The 16,113-nt window shown below is 51.8% G+C and overlaps 1 protein-coding gene across 1 annotated transcript in view; it reads left to right on the top strand.

The window, feature by feature from the left end:
* The first annotated feature begins 3,619 nt into the window (after positions 1–3,619).
* SLC22A3 (solute carrier family 22 member 3) overlaps positions 3,620–16,113 on the top strand; it is an 81,268-nt gene continuing 68,774 nt past the window's right edge. The window contains exon 1 of the mRNA XM_054595525.1: positions 3,620–4,041. Within this exon, the coding sequence (XP_054451500.1) occupies positions 3,646–4,041 (396 nt within the window). The 5' untranslated portion in view covers positions 3,620–3,645. The remainder of the gene's footprint in view (positions 4,042–16,113) is intronic.

Genomic DNA, 16,113 nt, shown 5'->3' with positions numbered 1-16,113 from the left:
CCCAAGTGCCTGGCAGCGTGGGGAGCCTGACCAGCCCGAGCGCTGGCGCAGAGGCGGGCGCTCTCGTGCTGCTGATGGGAGGCGAATTGGAGCTGCCCCTCTGGAAGCGATTCGGTAGCGCCCAGCAAAGCTCACAGGAGGTGCCATCTATGGCACCTGGTCCCGCTGGTCCATTTCTAGGCTTTTCCCTTAGATTAATCCTTGCCCAAGTGCACAAGATTCACTGCGGCATTGTTTGTCATTGTGAAAAATTAAAAATGAGCTTGCTGTCCCTCAATGGAGGAATGGAGAAATTGTGGTATGGCAGAGGGAATGAGCCAGATCCATGTTTATCAAGGCTGATCGTCCTCAGAAACATACTGTGGAGGGAAAAAGAAGTGACAGGAAAACATGTGGTTGGGTACCATTTATGTAAATTTCAAAGGACCCCCAAGTGCTTTATATAGTCTGTGTGCAATACCTATGGATTAAAAGGACTCAAACATGAATGACACCTTTGTGACAGCTACCCCGGGCAAGGGGTCCTGAGCTTAGTGGGTCCCTTCTGGACTTCTCTGCTGCCTTCCTGCAAAGGCTGAGGGTTGTGCCACCGAGGACCCTCCCCTGCTCCTGCCCTCCTGCCCCTTGGCCAATCTCTGGGAGCTGGCACCTCAGGATTCCTGCTCTGAGCCTTCTTTCCAGACCACCTTCTGAGGAAGGCGCCCTGGTGGCTGCCTTGGGGAGGAAGAGAGGGGTTGGGGGACAGGATCGGAAGGCATACCAAGGGCTTCAGCTGTGCCTGTGAGCGGTAGTTCTTTGTAATAACCTAAAACAAATGTAACACGACATTTGCTCATTCTGGGGGCGGGTGGCTTTTTTTTTTTTTTTTTTTTGCTCTTTTCCTTAATACCTGATTATTAGATAGCATTTATTATGTTCTAAAAGATTTGCATGAAGCACCAAAAGGTTCCATTATTACTCAGTTTTGCAAAAACAAAAAACAAAACAAAACCCTAAATAATTTGCCCAAGGTCACTCACTGTAAGGAGCTGAAGGGGATTTGAACCCAGTAGTTCTGGCTCCAAAGGACATGATCTTAGCCACTAGCTACTCTAGGTCTACTTGTCTGAGTGCTCAGATTAAGCCTTTTTTTTTTTTTAAAGGTGACCAAAATGAAAATACCTTGACAACTATAATACGAAGAGAAATGTAGTAAAATCCCCTCAGAAGGTTCTTAGGTGCAGTTGGGGCACAGACGGTGACATTACAGGGGCAGGAAGGCAGTTGTTGGGTGGGGACAGGCTTTGGTGGGGTGGGGCCAAAGTTCATCCCAGGCCTTGCTAGGGAGGGGGCAGGGAGGGGGCAGGGAGGGGCAGGGGAGTGGGAAAGATGGGAAAGAGGGAACTGGCTTGTGCTGGCTTAGATTTACGTAAGTTCCAGGAGGATTTGAGGATTAGCAAGAAGTCCTGTTTGGCCGTCACTGGAAGGGACAAGTTGGTGAGGGACACAGGTTAGGATCTTGAAAGGGAGGGTGAGAAATGAAAAGTGAATTGGAAAGCAAGGGCAGCCATTGGTGGTCGCAGCTTAGAGGGAAGACGTGCGGAGCGCGGGCCGGACCGCAGGCCGGCGGCCGCTGCAGGAGGGGCCCCCCAGGGGCCCCAGAGGCGGAACAGAGATGGCGGACGAGGAGAGGGGGTGATACCTCTGTGTGTCTGCGTGCGTGCGTGCGTGTGTGTTGGGGGGTGGTCAAGAAGCATCCATTTATTCTGCACATATTCCCTGAGTATGTACTGTGAACCAGGAACTGTTTTAGGTGATGACAATACAGAAAGGGGCAAAACAGACTGAGCTCTCTGTCCTCGAGAAACCTGCATTCTACTGGAAGGAGGCAGAGAAGATATATAAGTAAAAATATATTGCAAGCAAAGAAATAAAAATATGCTTATGGGAGACGGTGACAGGCACTTTGGAATCAGATAAGGCAGGGGAGGGGTGTTGACTAGCAAGGGAGGCCCAGGCAGGTGACATTTGAGTGAAGGCCCCTGGAGTGAGGCTGGGACAGCTGAGAAGATCCCAAGATCCTGCATGTGGGGGCGGAGCCTTGGTTCCACCCAAAGGGAGGCCAGGAGGAGGAGCAGAGTGTGAGGGGGCGGTGTGAGCCTGAGGTCCCCGGGGATGACACAGCTGCCCCTCGCTGGGCCCCTCCTGTGTGCCCGGGCCCCTCCTGTGCTTTCGTCCTGGGAGGCCTGGGATCCTGGGGACACCCCTGCAGAGTGACCAGCATCGGCCCAGCCGCAAGTAAGCAGTCACAGTAGCTGACACGGGGAAGGGCACACATGCGCCAGGCACTTCTCTGGCACTTTGTGTCTATCGGTTCATCCAATCTTCACAGTGACCCCGGGAGGGGAGGAGCCTCCTTTGACAGACCAGGACCTGGGTGGACTACGTTGTTGTCCCGGGCCGCGAGCTGGGGAGGGGCCGCGGCAGCTCGAAGCTGGGCGGCCCAGAGTCCTTGCCCTGAAGGGAGGGACGGTGAGTCTGGGGTTAGCTTCTGGGCCTTGCTGAAAAGCAAGCTCAGGGTAGAAGGCTTTTGGAGGATAGGGTGGGGGTCTGGGAGAAGGGCTGGAGAAATTCTCAGAAGACACCCCCACAGGTAGGAGGCTCCTTCTGAGTGGGCACAGCGCCGGCTCAACGCTGTCACCACCCTGGGGAGGCCGCAGCCTAGAGGTGGTGGCAGCCTGCGTGGGGAAGGCAGCGGGTCGGAGGCTCTGGGGGAGCGAGCAAAGAAGTTTAAAAACAACTATTCAGACCAAGACACAACACCACTTCCAGGCAATTTCAGGCCAAGCGTAGGTCGGAAGGCCCTGGCGAAGGAAATCTGTCACACTCTGAACTTCAGGCCTCTGACCAAGACGCCTAACCTTTGCGGGCCGCCCAGCTGCCCTTTTGAAAAAGTTGGACACTCTGAGAAGTTGCCAAAACCGAATCCCCTGGGGTCGAGCTGTGCAATCGGTTCCCTGTTCTAGGAACGGCTGCCGGACCCAGCGCTGCGCTGAGCGACCTCCGTGCCCCGGCTGGGAAGCGGACTGGAGGGGCGACTCCGGGGCATGGGCGCTGGCCCCAGGCGCGCGTCGTTGGTTCCCTGGGATGCGCTCGGGACGGCCGAGGGGCCCAGCCCGAGGAGTCCGGGAGTAGTTGGGTAACCCTGAAACTTTCTTCCCCAGGAGCCCGACCCAGTGCGCCTGCAGAGGAGGCTGCTGGCAGGGACCGAATGGAGCTCCGCGCCAGGCCGGAGGCTGTGCCCGTCACTCGCAGTCCCAGGCCGGGTCCCCCGTGCGCGGTGGCGCTCAACCAGGCCGCGCCTCCCGGCCCCCCCACCCTCCCCCGCCCCCACCCTCCCCCGCCCCCACCCCGCGCGCCCACCCGGCCCCGTGGAGGCGCCCACCAGGGAGCACGGCCCGAGCTGCTGCAGGCGCCCCTGGGGGGGGCGGGGAGGCGGGGAGGCAAGCGGTGCGGGCGCGAGGGCCTCGGGGGCCAGAGGGACCGCGGCGGCTGGCGCGGCGCCCAGGGGCGTGAGGCGGGAGCACGGGGGAGGCGGCGGGGTAAAGTCGGCAGCCGGCGGGGCCCGCGGGTCACTCCAGCCCTGGCTGCGGGCGGGCGCGCACCATGCCCTCCTTCGACGAGGCGCTGCAGAGGGCCGGCGAGTTCGGGCGCTTCCAGCGGCGCGTGTTCCTGCTACTGTGCCTGACGGGCGTCACCTTCGCCTTCCTCTTCGTCGCCGTGGTCTTCCTGGGCAGCCGGCCCGACCACTACTGGTGCCGCGGGCCGAGCGCCGCCGCGCTGGCCGAGCGCTGCGGCTGGAGCCCCGAGGAGGAGTGGAACCGCACGGCGCCCGAGCGCCGGGGCCACGGGCACTGCCAGCGCTTCCTCCTGGAGGCGGCCAACGCCACCGCGCTCAGCTGCGCGGACCCGCTCGCCGCCTTCCCCAACCACTCGGCGCCGCTCGTGCCGTGCAGCGGCGGCTGGCGCTACGCCCAAGCCCACTCCACCGTCGTCAGCGAGGTAAGGGCGTCGGCCGCGGGGGCGCGGGCGGGGAGAGGACGGGGCTCTGCTCCGCAGCCCCGCAGACGCGGGCAGGGTGACGGCCGGCCCCTAGGGAGGTCCGTGCAGCCTGGGACCTGTTGGTGACCTGTGGGGACCGAGCAGGGTCTCTCCGCTCTTGCAAGGGCTGCGCCGTAAATGCCTGGGAAATGCCTTCGGTCCCATTTCCCTCCGCTAGTGAGTTAGTGGACAGAGGCTGGGCGTCCGGGCGACTGAAACTCAGAGGGGCCCTAAGATGCTGCGCGCGCTTCCCCTGGAAGGGAGACCTCCGGTGCCGTTATCTCAGAGGGGAGTTTGCTCACTAATAGGAAAGTAGGGTCCGCTGGCGGTAGAGACCTGCCGGCTCCCGGGGCGGGCGACACGGAGCTGGTCCCGACCGGCTCCTGGTCTACAGGGAGCAAAGGCAAGGAGAAACCAACTTGAAGGCAGCGCCACTTTCTCCAGTTGCCGGGATGATTATCTGAAATGCAAGGGGACAAAGGTCGAAGCTATGCAAGGAAATGATTTCGATAAAACTGCTTTGGGGCAAAGAGCAACATCTAAGAGAAGTTGGGAAAGCCAAGGTTTTAAATAAAGTTTTGATTTCCGCCCCCCACCCCCATCACTGGAAAGCAGCAGGAGAGGCTACCATCCTTATAAAGTGGACCCCCGCCCCGCCCCCCAACACTTCCCGGTGCTGGCTGCTGGGGCCTGTCTTCTTGGGCTTGTCTCGGCAGGCGGTGGGTCGAGGCCGCTGGCCCCTCGCCCTCCAGGGCAGGGCTGTCTGCATCGGGCTGGGGGCTGTGTGCATGTTCATCTTCCCGCCGGCCATACCTAGGGACAGCCTCCCCTGAGCCAGGCGGAGAGCCGCGCGGCTTTATTGAACTTTGTCTGTAATCACAGATCGATTAAAAAAAAAAAAAAAGATTGAATGCGCACAGGCAAATGGGGAAAGAAAAACATTTGTCTTTATATATTGACATTACTGTTTTTCAAAGCACCGCCTTGAATAGTGGGGAACCAGTGGATTCAGTGGGGGCCTCTTCTGCCTCTTGTGGTGGTTGGTGTTCTTTGGTCTGGTGGCTTCATCTGTCTAGGGGTGGGACTGCAGATCTTTGAGGCCGCACATGTTCCATGCTGCCATATGTGGGTGTGTGCGTGCCCTGTGCATGTGCTTAGGGCTCGGGAGGTACACCCCATGGCAGCCTGGCCAGGCAGTGCAGTGCGCCTGCGGGTTTGGGGTGCTTCAGTTTCTACTAAAGCTGCCAGTAATGCTGTACACCCTGCAACAGTCTTGCTGCTGGGGATTTCACAGTTGAAACGGACAAAATGGATAGGGTGTGGACTTGGGTAGGAGCCTACATTATCGCTGGTATTTCCTTCCAATTGCATTATTAGTTAGTTGCGTCTATTTCATTCAGCAGGACTCTGGGTGCTAACGTCACAGGCAAATCAGAACACTTCTCTTGGAGAGTAGACGCCTGACTTTGTGAGACATTTAAACCTCAAACAAAGTAAAATGAAGCTTAAAAGCAAAATGCACACACACGTGAGGAGTGTTTCCATGAACAGACATGATTTAGGAGCCTGAGAGAAGGGAAACACAAAATCTGTAAGTTAGGGCCTGGACAGATACTTTAGAAGCATTCTGGGATTCCAGGGTTGTTTCAAGTGTCCTGGGGTTATTTCAGGGGGAACTGGGTGGGGTTTTTTTTTTTAAAGTCAAGGGTTCTTAAAAGGGAGTGGGAAGGTGAAAGGTCAGGAAACGGGCGTCCGGTTCTGTGTCCAGAGAGCCGGATGGCTTGCGGGGATTAGCCCGCCTGGGCTTAGCTTTCCCATGTAAAATTACAGGTTGGATTAAGCCATTTATAGGTCTACAAATGCCATTGATGTCATGGGATGGCTGCTTGGTGTGCTCAGAAAAATGTTAAAAGCCTTAAAGGAAAAGTAAACAATGTCAGAACATGTTCCTTAAGGCCACTGGCAAGTTTCTGAAGTGTATTGGAGAGATTTTTTTTAAGATCCCTAGTTGTTTGCCTCTTCTGGTTGGTTTGTTCTTAATGTTTTGATTCTTAAGAGGAAGCCCCTTGTCTTCTCAGGAAGTTCAGCCATCCCGAGCAACTCATTCTCTCTGAGAGTTCTGCATGGCAAATATTTTGCTGTCTTCGGTTTAGAATATGATCCAATTCGTTTTTCTTCTTTCATATTCTGTCAGAATGATTAAAAGAACTTCAGTTCTGTCTTTGGCTAACACTATGTACCCAGTATGTTCTTAGGGACTCGAAGCTGAACATATTCATCACGGAAAGGGGGTTTATCATGTGGGAAGGCAACCAGATTCCTGAATGTCTTTGTGTGGCTATTATATCTCATCCTCGTGACACCGTGAGGGAGATTATGTTGTCCCGGATTTACGGAAGAGGTACTGAGGCAGGAGACGGGACAGGGCCTTCTGGAGGCCCACGCCCCTCTGTGGCGGAGCTGGGTTCAGGTCCAGGGGCCTCCTCCACGCGGCACTCTAAGTCCTTGGAACAAACTCAGGCAACATGCCACCCAGATCCCTCCCACTGCAGAGCCCAGGGGAAATCTCCGTGCGCGTTCCCCCCAACTTTGTTGTTATCATGGTCCCCGGCCCATGTGCCATTTTGTTGCATTTCCCGATGTCGGGAAAACAGCCTCCCAGACCAGCAGATGGAGGCTTTGCCTTTGTTTCCTGGAAATGGCTCTCTGTACTTTTGATGGGAACGTTGCAAATCGGGCACTTAAACCTCATCCACCCTCTTCTCATCTCACAAAGCGAAAACAGCACCGAGGAGTTAACGCAGAAGTCAATGCCAAGTACCCAGCCGGTTCAGTCCGGCTCCCCCACTTGCTTCTGCCGCTCAAGGCAGGGCGGTGATTTTCCATCTACGTTTAGCTTCCTCGCGCGGGCTTCCCGCCTGCATCTCACCCTTATCTGGCTGACAGCCGCTGGGCGGACGAGCTTGCTGCAATGCAGAGACTCCCGAGCCCCGCCACCCAAGTGTTCCAAGTCCTTGCCCAGGGAATGAGTCTTGGAAATTGATGTTATGGTTTTTAAATGCTTGCTTGTATATCATGGATGGAAAAAATAAAACATAAAAAAATAAAGCTTCTCTCTGGTTTCTCACTAGGAACTGGGCTTCAGGGGACCTTTAAAATAGGCCAACTCACTCATGGTTTTCCTCTGCAGCCCATTTCCCGCAACCTCCCCCCACAATCAAAGGAAAATCCGTGTGAGGGAGTAGCTGCTCTGCTGAAGAGCGCGGAGGCCGCTTCCATGGCTGGGCCGGTCTGCGTGCTCCAAGGTCTCTGCTTTGCTTCTCTCACATCCAACCCACAACAAAAAGCCAGCCGGTGGGCCAGCCCACCGACACCGGTGCCACCAGCCTCCTGTCCTCGCGGTTGGTTAGGCATGGCAGCACACACCGTGTGGGGCCGGGAGCAAGGGGTTGGGCAAGTTTGACCCCGGACTGAATCTCTGATTTGCTCTGGGCACTTTAGAAAGATCTTAACTTTTGCACTTTTATTTCTACTGTTTTTTAGCCTTCCCTGTTTTTTGCTGAATCAGCCTCACCAGGAGAACATCTGTTTTACCATTACTTCAAAGAACCAACTGTGGCGTTATTCAGGTTCTAGCTCATTAATCTCTCCTCTTTGTTCTGGGTTTGGATTTGCATCTGGTGTGCTTTCTCCAAGTTCAGTTGGACTCTCAGCTCAATTATTCCCAGGCTTTCTTCTCTTATAGTCTCAATATTTAAAGCTATAAATTTGCTTCTATGTACTTTTTTTTTTTTTTACTGCAACCAGCACGTTTTCAAATGCAGATTTTAGTTATTATTCCATCCTCTGGATTGTTAATTTCAATTATTATTGCTTCTTTGACCCATGGTTCATTTAAAGGCTTGTTTTAAATTTTCAAATGTGTATTGGTGTTTTTATCTTTTAATCGTTGACTTCTGATTTAATTTTGGTGTGGTCAGAAAATGTGGTCTGTATGATACTGCTTCTTTGAATTTTTTTAAAAGCCTGTTTTTTGGCCTTCTAAGTGGTCAATTTTTATAGACATTTTATGCATGTTTGAAATGAACATGCAATCTTTATTTGGCATGGGGTCTGTCGATGTCCAATATTTGAAGTTTGTCACTGCTGTTAAAATATTCTAGATTTTAAACAACTTTCCATTTGCTAGGTCTCTCGGGAATAATTAAAGCGTATCGAAATTTGCCATTATGTTGGTGGGCTCATCAGTTTCTCCCTATATTTCCAGCAGATTTTAGAAGTTGTATATATATGAGGCAATTTTATTGGATGCGCATATGTACAAATTTAGAATTTTTTAATCTACATAGTAAATTGAACGTTTTGTTATAGTGTAGGGACCCTATGAAATCCATGATGTATATTATCTTACTGTCTATTTTGTCTGGTATTATTATAGCTGTTCCAACCTTCTTTTAACTGACCTTGACCTTGACCTCAGCTTGGGAGGACAAGGAGGTGCCCAGGAGGAACATATGAGGAGGAGGATGTGTAGTCATCATTTTCTCTGTAGCAATTTATTAAATATCATGGCAATGGTGGGTGCTTTGCATTCCTGTGACCCACCCACAGAGACCTGGAATCAAAAGGTCAGGGCAGGGCTCAGGGACCTTCATTTTCCTCAAGCATGGGACGCCCGCGCAGGCGGCCCACGGACCACACGCGGAGACACCCTGGGTGTTCCTGATGAGGGGCCTGACGAGAGTCTCAGGAATGAAACAGCCTTGTTTGCGGTTGAAGCGGGTGCCAGATCCCCCCACACGCTCTGCAGACCTTGGGGCAGGAGCAGCGCCCCCTCTCCCGGTGCGGGAGTCCCAGACGTTACCTGATGAACTGCTGGGTTGACTCACAGGAGGCCGGGGTCCACGTCAGCTGAGGGGAAAGCCCTGTCATCGGTTGGAGGGTGCCCACGGCCGAACCACACTCCCTGGGCATCTTAGCAAGCCTGACAGTGGAGCTTTGGACACAGCTGGGACGCAGCCCAATGGAATACACGACAGTATGTCCCCACTCTTTGACGAGGGGGTTAAAGATTCTTGGCACAGGCAGTTTAGAATGGTGGGAAGTACATGCATGTCCTCTGGGGTCGGATAGGTCTGGACCTAAATCCCAGCTCCTCTGTATTTCAACTTCAAGGGCAAGTCACAGAATCTGCCTGAGCCTCAGTTTCCTTAGCTCTAGAATGGGCATAATAACTCCTACCTGAGGGATTGATGTGACACACGCAGGCCAAGTGCTTGTCTTTGTGCCTGGCCATGACTGATGCTCAAAAAAATTAGCTCCTGTTAACATGGAAAGAGTCTTGAGTTGGTGAAGGTGGGAGACAGGGAGAGGGAGTGAGTAGTGGGCCAGACCGGACCCTGGAGCTGCAGTTTGCTGACCTCTGAGCTCCTGGTCAATCACTAATACATTGGCCTTAAACATATTTTTAAAAAATCTCTTGGCCATTAATTGTCCCTTAAGAGAGAGAATACTCTACTTTTTCTCCAGGACACAAGTCTAGGTTATACTTCCCAGCCTCCCTTGCCGCTAGCGGGGCCATGTGACAGAGTCTGGTCAGGAGGTCAGGAGAAGTGACATGTGACACTGCCAGAAGAACCTTCATCCTCACAGTTCCCCCCTCCCACTTTCTTCGCTCCCCTGTTGGCAGAGAACAACAAAGGCCTAAAAGATGGTGGGGTCCTTAGATGGAAGGAGGCCTGTTCCTACAAGACTGCAGGGAGCAGAGCCGCCACCTTCCTCCCCTTCGGCTCATCTCATAGGACTGTGACCTTAGTGAGAATTAACCTCTGTGTGCCAAACCACTGACATGTGGGGGGTGTTTGTTACAACTCTTACTTGGAGCCATTGCTGACGAATACAACATTTCAGGTGTAGTTCTTGGGGAATGCAGGCACCTCATAAAATGGTGGGAAACTGGCTCCTGCAAGACAGTGCCCTCCTGGGTCCACATGCAGGGCACCATGACCCTGCCCACAGGCTTCTGCAGGTGCCCTGTGTTCCAGCCCCCCCAGGGCACCCTGGCGGTCCCCCTGGCTCTCCAACGTGCTGTTTCTTTGCCTTAAAACACCCTTCCCCTTTCTGCACAAGGCCAGTCCATTTTTCACCTAAAGATGAAGTGAAGAGTCACCTGTCTCAGAGAGGCCTGTCTGCATAGCCTCCCTGCCACCGGCCACCACCCTGGCGTGTCTGGCTCCCTCCCTCTGCCTGTCTCAGGCTGCAGGCTGCTCAAGGGCAGAGACTGTTCAGGGAGTGTGTGTGATGCAATTGTATGGCGTTTAATACACGCTTACGATGAAATTCCATGGCGTTTAACACATTTTGTGATTAAATTGATGAGCGAACAAGAAAGGGACTGAATGACAATCTTGACCCCGTACATAATTTTGGCAAGGCCAACCCTGAGATTGGCATTTAGAGATTAAAATACAAAAGCTCTTCCCAACCCGTGCTGCTGCTCTTGCTTCTTTTTCTTTTTTAGGATTAGTTCTGTACATTAATTTAGAGAAAATGGATATTTAAAAGTTTTGCTCTATCGACTGTGATATAAATGACATAATTTGATCATGATACGCCGCTAAATTTTCTTTGGCATTATTTGGTGTCCCTGAACGGTGTTTTGTAGTTTTCAGCATGAAGATTTTGTCTCTTTCCTCACATTTGCGGTCTTCTTGAGGCCCCTGCACAGTGTGGCTTCCGAGCAGCCCAAGAGCCCAGGCCCGGCCTGCCCGCTCCGGCCCCCCGAGGTCTGCAGAAACTGCCCCCACGTCCGCAGCGCAGCGCCGCCGCCGCCACCCCGTCTGCTTGTGGGTTCTGCCGTCTTCGCAGTGCAAACCTGGGGGATGCCTCCTGGAGCCGGGAAGGGGCAGGAAGGACCAGCCCTCCTGGCACTTTGGGGCCATCATTTTTATGTGCTGACGTCCATTGTGCAAAAAAGGCCATTCCCAGCTGTCCTGGCACTTGGCGGCCCATCTGGGCCACCACCCGAGAGGCGCCCCCGGGGCAGCTGGGCCCGGGCACAGGCCGGGGGTCGGCGAGCGGCCAGGCCGCCACACGGCGGGGCCCCGGGTAGGCCCTCCAGGCCGTGGAGGGGCAGTGTGCACTGCCCGCCTTCTGAACAAAATGACGCTGGCCACTGTTTTTCCTTTTGAAAACTATAGCCAAGAAAGGACATTTATTTCTGCCCTGTGAGGGGAAAAGGCAAAGGCCCTTAAGGTTCTTGGTGCAGCTTTTTGGAAGGATGAGTGACTGGTGAGATGGCCAACGAGGGTTAAGGCCATTTATCTGGGCAGGTCGGTGCTGTGCTCTAACTTTTCTGTTCTGTGCTTGTAAAGGGGGCTCCGGGGCTGGTGCGTGCGTAACCACACGGAGAAGCAGTGGGGGAAGCGGTGTAGGGGCTCATAAGAAGGTGAGCAAATAAATGTGATTTAAACAATGTTTTAAACTTTAAATAAATAATTATTATTCAGTTACAGTTGGCATACAATATTATGTCAGTTTCAGATGTACAACCTGGTAATCAGACATTATATAACTAAGTGGTCATCCCAATAAATCTAACACTCATCAGACATGTACACAGATATTACTATATTGTTGACTACATTCCCTACGCTGTACTTTACATCCCCGTGACTATTTGTAACTACCAATTCGTACGTTTTGATGGCTTCACCTTTCTCGCCCACCCCACCCCCCACCGCTCCCCCTCCAACCTGGCAACTGTCAAAATGTTTTCTGTTTCTATGAGTTTATTTCTGTCTTGTTTGTTTTGTTTTTTTTAGGTCCACATATAAGTGAAGTCGTATGGTATTTGTCTAACTCTGCGTGGCTTACTTCACTCAGCACAGTACCCCCGAGGTCCATCCATGTTGCTGCAAATGGCAAGATTTCGTTGTTTTACGGCTGCGTCACATTCCGGTGTATATATGCACCACTTCTTTACCTATTCATCTAGTGATGGACCCGTAGGAGGCTTCCATATCTTGGCTATTATAAAGAATGATGCAGTGAACATACAGATACATATGTCTTTTTACTTTAGTGTTTTGGGTTTCTTGGAATAAATACCCAGAAATGGAATTTGCTGGGTCCTTCTTCATCTTTTGTTATACAGCCTTCGTACTGAAGTTTTGGTACCCCAGCTCTTTGTTTATTTGTTTCTATTTCCATGAAATGTTGTTTTCCATCCCTTTACTTTCAGTCTCTGTGTGTTTTGGGCTGAAGCGAATCGCTCATAGACGGTTTGAGGAAGGGTCTTGTTTTGTTGTCCATTCAGCCTCCCTGTGTCTTTTGATTGGGCCATTTCATCCATCTGCATTTAAAGTAATTATTGATAGTCATGTATTGATTGCCATTTTATTACTCACATTTTTTATTATTATTTTCTTACAGAAGATTCTTTAACAGTTCTTGAAATACTAGTTTGATGGTGATGAACTTCTTTAGCTTTTTCTTGTTTGAGAAGCTCTTCATCTAAATGACAGCTTTGCCGGGCAGAGTAATCTTGGTTGTAGGTCCCTGTTTTTTGTCACCTTGAATACTTTGTGCCAATCCCTTCTGGCCTGCAAAGTTTCTGTTGAGAAATCAGCTGGCAGTCTTTTCTCCTGCTGCTTTTAAGACTCTCTCTTTGTCTTTAACCTTTGGCATTTTAATGATGACATGTTTTGGTGTGGGCTCTTTGGGTTCATCTTGTTTGGGACTCTGCCCTTCCTAGAGTTGAGTGCCTATTTCTTTTACCAGGTTAGGGAAGTTTTATGTCGTTATTTTTTTTACATAGGTTTTTAATTTTTGTTCTCTCTTCTCCTTCTGGCACCCCAGTGATGAGAATGTTGGTGTTCTTGACGTTGTCCCAGTGGCTCCTTACGTTATCCTCATTTTTCTTTTTTTGGACTCTGGTGTTTTGTTTTGTTTTTGCTGTTCTTATTGGGCAATTTTTGCTTCCTCCTCTTACAAACTGCTGATTTAATCCTCTGCTTGATCTATTCCCCTGTTGATTCTCTGTAATGTATTCTTCGTTTCAGTTAATGTGCTCATCATTTCTGACTGATTCTTTTTTCGTTTTATAGTTCTGTTTTTATGTTCCCTATCTATCTGTCGAAGTTCTCACTAAGTTCATCTACTCCTCCCCTAAGTTCATTGAGCATCTTATAACTAGTGGTTTGAACTAGATGATTGCTTGTCTCCATTTTGTTTAGCTTTTTTTTCTGGAGTTTTGTTCTCTTCTTTCATTGGGGACATGTTTCTTGGTTTCCTCATTTTTCCCCTCTCCCTGTGTTGTGTGTCTATGTATTAGGTAGAGCTGCTACAGCTATTGGGCTTGGGAGAGTGGCCTTATATAGCAGGTACCCTGTTGGACCCGCTGGCATAGCCTCCCTGATCATATGAGCTGGGCACTCCAGGTGCACCCACTGTGTGTACCCTCCTATTGCAATTGAGCCTTGATTGCTATTGGCACCTTAATGAGAGGGATTGAGTCCTAGGCCGATTGGCTGCAAGGACTGGCTACAATCACCATGGAGGAGCAGCTGTGTGGGGGCTTCTCCACAGAGCAGGACATACTTCAGCCGGGCTCTGGCACTCGCTGAGTCTGCCCCGAGTGCATCCCATGTGGATGTAATTAGGTGGTGCTTCAGTGTGTTTGGAAGCTGTTCACCGGGCACACTGGCTCTGGGGCTGCCCATCGTGAGCTACAAAGCCATTGGCTGCTGCTTGTGCTGGGCTTGGAGGTGCCCAGGAGAGTCCCCGCTCGCACCACAGCCGGCTGCACCTCATGGGGAGCCTTGGGCTACTTACTAAGAGGTACAGGGCACGCCGAGGCCAGATGCTGCTTGTTTGAGAGATTTTAAGAAAGTTTGAAGCATGAACCAAGAGGAGCTGTTTGGGAAGAGCCAGTGGAAATGGCGTGGGTGGACCCACAAGCTGGGTGGGGCGAGGTCTCAGGGAATCACCTGGGAGGGCAGACGGTGTGAGCCAGGTTGACAGAGCGCATCCGTGGTGCCTGGCTGCCGGCTCTGCGGGGAGAGGGGCTAGAAAAGGAACAGCAGCTTCTGCCTGCACTTCTGTCTGGGAAAAGTCTGCCCCCCAGCTCTCTCCCTGATGTCAGACACTTCAGTTTCTCCCCGTATATCCCTGGTGCCTTTCAAGCTGCCGCCCCAACGCTGGAGCTCAGAGGGAGTCCAAGTAAGTCTGCATATGGGCCATTTAAGAGCAACTGCCTGGGACTCCAGAAGCCCTCTCCTCTCTCAGCCACACTCCCCACTGATTTTCACAGCCAGAAGTTATGACAAATTCTTTTCCCAGAACTGGAACCCGGGGTGGGGGGTTCTGATGTGGGGCTGGGGCGTACCCCAGGGGTACCTCCACAGCTGAGATATCGCTCCCAATTTTTATCCACTACACGTGGGTGTGGGACCAGGCCGCTCTGCATCTCTGCCTCTCCTACCAGTCTCCATGTGGCTCCTTCCTTGTATCCTTATAGGGACTTCTGTTCTGCTAGATTCCAGGCAGTTCTGAACGATGGTTGTTCTGTAGCTTGGTTGTAATTCAGATGTGGTTGTGGGAGGATTTGAGCACCGCATTAACCTGCGCTGCCATCTTGACCAGAACTCCCCGATTTAAAAAAAAAAAAAAAAAAATTCTTGCAGTGTAACTTTAAAAACTATGTTTGGGGAATTAAAAATGAAAGTCAGAGAATGAGCATGGTGATTATTGTTGAATTTTTTTCCTAAAAGCTTGGGTCCTAGTCTCTGATTAATTAGTGGAGCAGACGTAGTGGTGGGCAGGGTGCTGATTCAGGAGCCCTGTCACTGTGAGTGAGTGGGACCCTGGGCAATATCTACGACCCCTGTTTCCTTACTGTGCAAAGCGGTCAATTGTCAGCTGGTTCCCAAGGTCCTCTCTGTCTGTCATGTCAGCAACAGCATTTGTTTTCAGGTCCCTAACTTAAAAGTTGGAGGTGTCAGTTTCTAGAAATGAAGATGGACTCCTCCCCAGGCCCCCCTTCTTTCTGGTGGGCAGGCAGTGCTGGGAATGACGTCAGCAGGAGGGGAGGGCAGGGGAGTGGGCACGAGGCGGTCGCTGGCACCCTGGAGCGGGCCTTGTGCCGCTTTCTCTCACATGTGCTTGAGATCCTGGGGCATCTGGAGAGTCTGAGGACAGGCCATGGCAGGGACCAGCCACACAAGGGAAGCCACCCAAGTTGCGGGGGAGTGTGGGCCTGGGTTCAGAAACAAAGGGGACTGTTCTGAGGCCAGACCCTGTCTTAGGAGGCCAGTGACCTCCCTGTGGGATTGTTGTAGGGCAGGAGCCAGGGAAATGACCAAGGGAGAGGCGAACCTCTTGCTGTCCATTTGAACAGCAATCGCCGGGACCAGAAAGTTTAGACTGTGGGAAAATGAATCACAGCCTCGCAAGCTTGTCAATAGGCCCAGCCTTTGGCCTCAATGATCTGGTTGTTGACACTTAAACTATTTAACTACAATGTTAAAACAACTAAGTATTTTTAAAATTTTTTTATTTTTTAGAGAGGAAGGGAGGGAGAAAGGGAGAGAGATATCAGTGTGTGGTTTCCTCTTGCACGCCCCCTACGGCGGACCTGGCCCGCAACCCAAGCATGGGCCCTGACTGGGAATCAAACCAGGAACACTTTGGTTCACAGGCCAGTACTGAAGCCGCTGAGCCACACCAGCTGGGGCCAATTAAGTATTTTAAAGTAATTCTGACAAGATTGCGTCTCTTTATGGGGTATGTAACATGTCTTTTATGGGTTTAGTTGTTAGGTTGTATTTATGTCTAACGAAGCCTAAAAATGAGTGTAGGAGAGTATTTTCTTGTTTCTTAGAGTTCAGAGGGAAAATCTGGAAGCTTCCAACAGCACGAGAAGCCAGGGCGCTGCCTCGTCACAGGTGTTTGCTGTTAGTGTGCAGGTAACAGCAACCGCCATTCTCGCTCACCTTACCCACGTGGCTGGAGAGCGTTTTTCCTTCGTTGGTG

The sequence above is a fragment of the Pteronotus mesoamericanus genome, unplaced genomic scaffold (assembly GCF_021234165.1).
Source record: "Pteronotus mesoamericanus isolate MK-2021 breed Mesoamerican mustached bat unplaced genomic scaffold, CSHL_Meso_final contig_134, whole genome shotgun sequence".
In the NCBI taxonomy this organism is placed as follows: domain Eukaryota; kingdom Metazoa; phylum Chordata; class Mammalia; order Chiroptera; family Mormoopidae; genus Pteronotus; species Pteronotus mesoamericanus.
The sequence above is the reverse complement of the archived record's forward strand: the minus strand, read 5'-3'. Positions and strand labels throughout refer to the sequence as shown.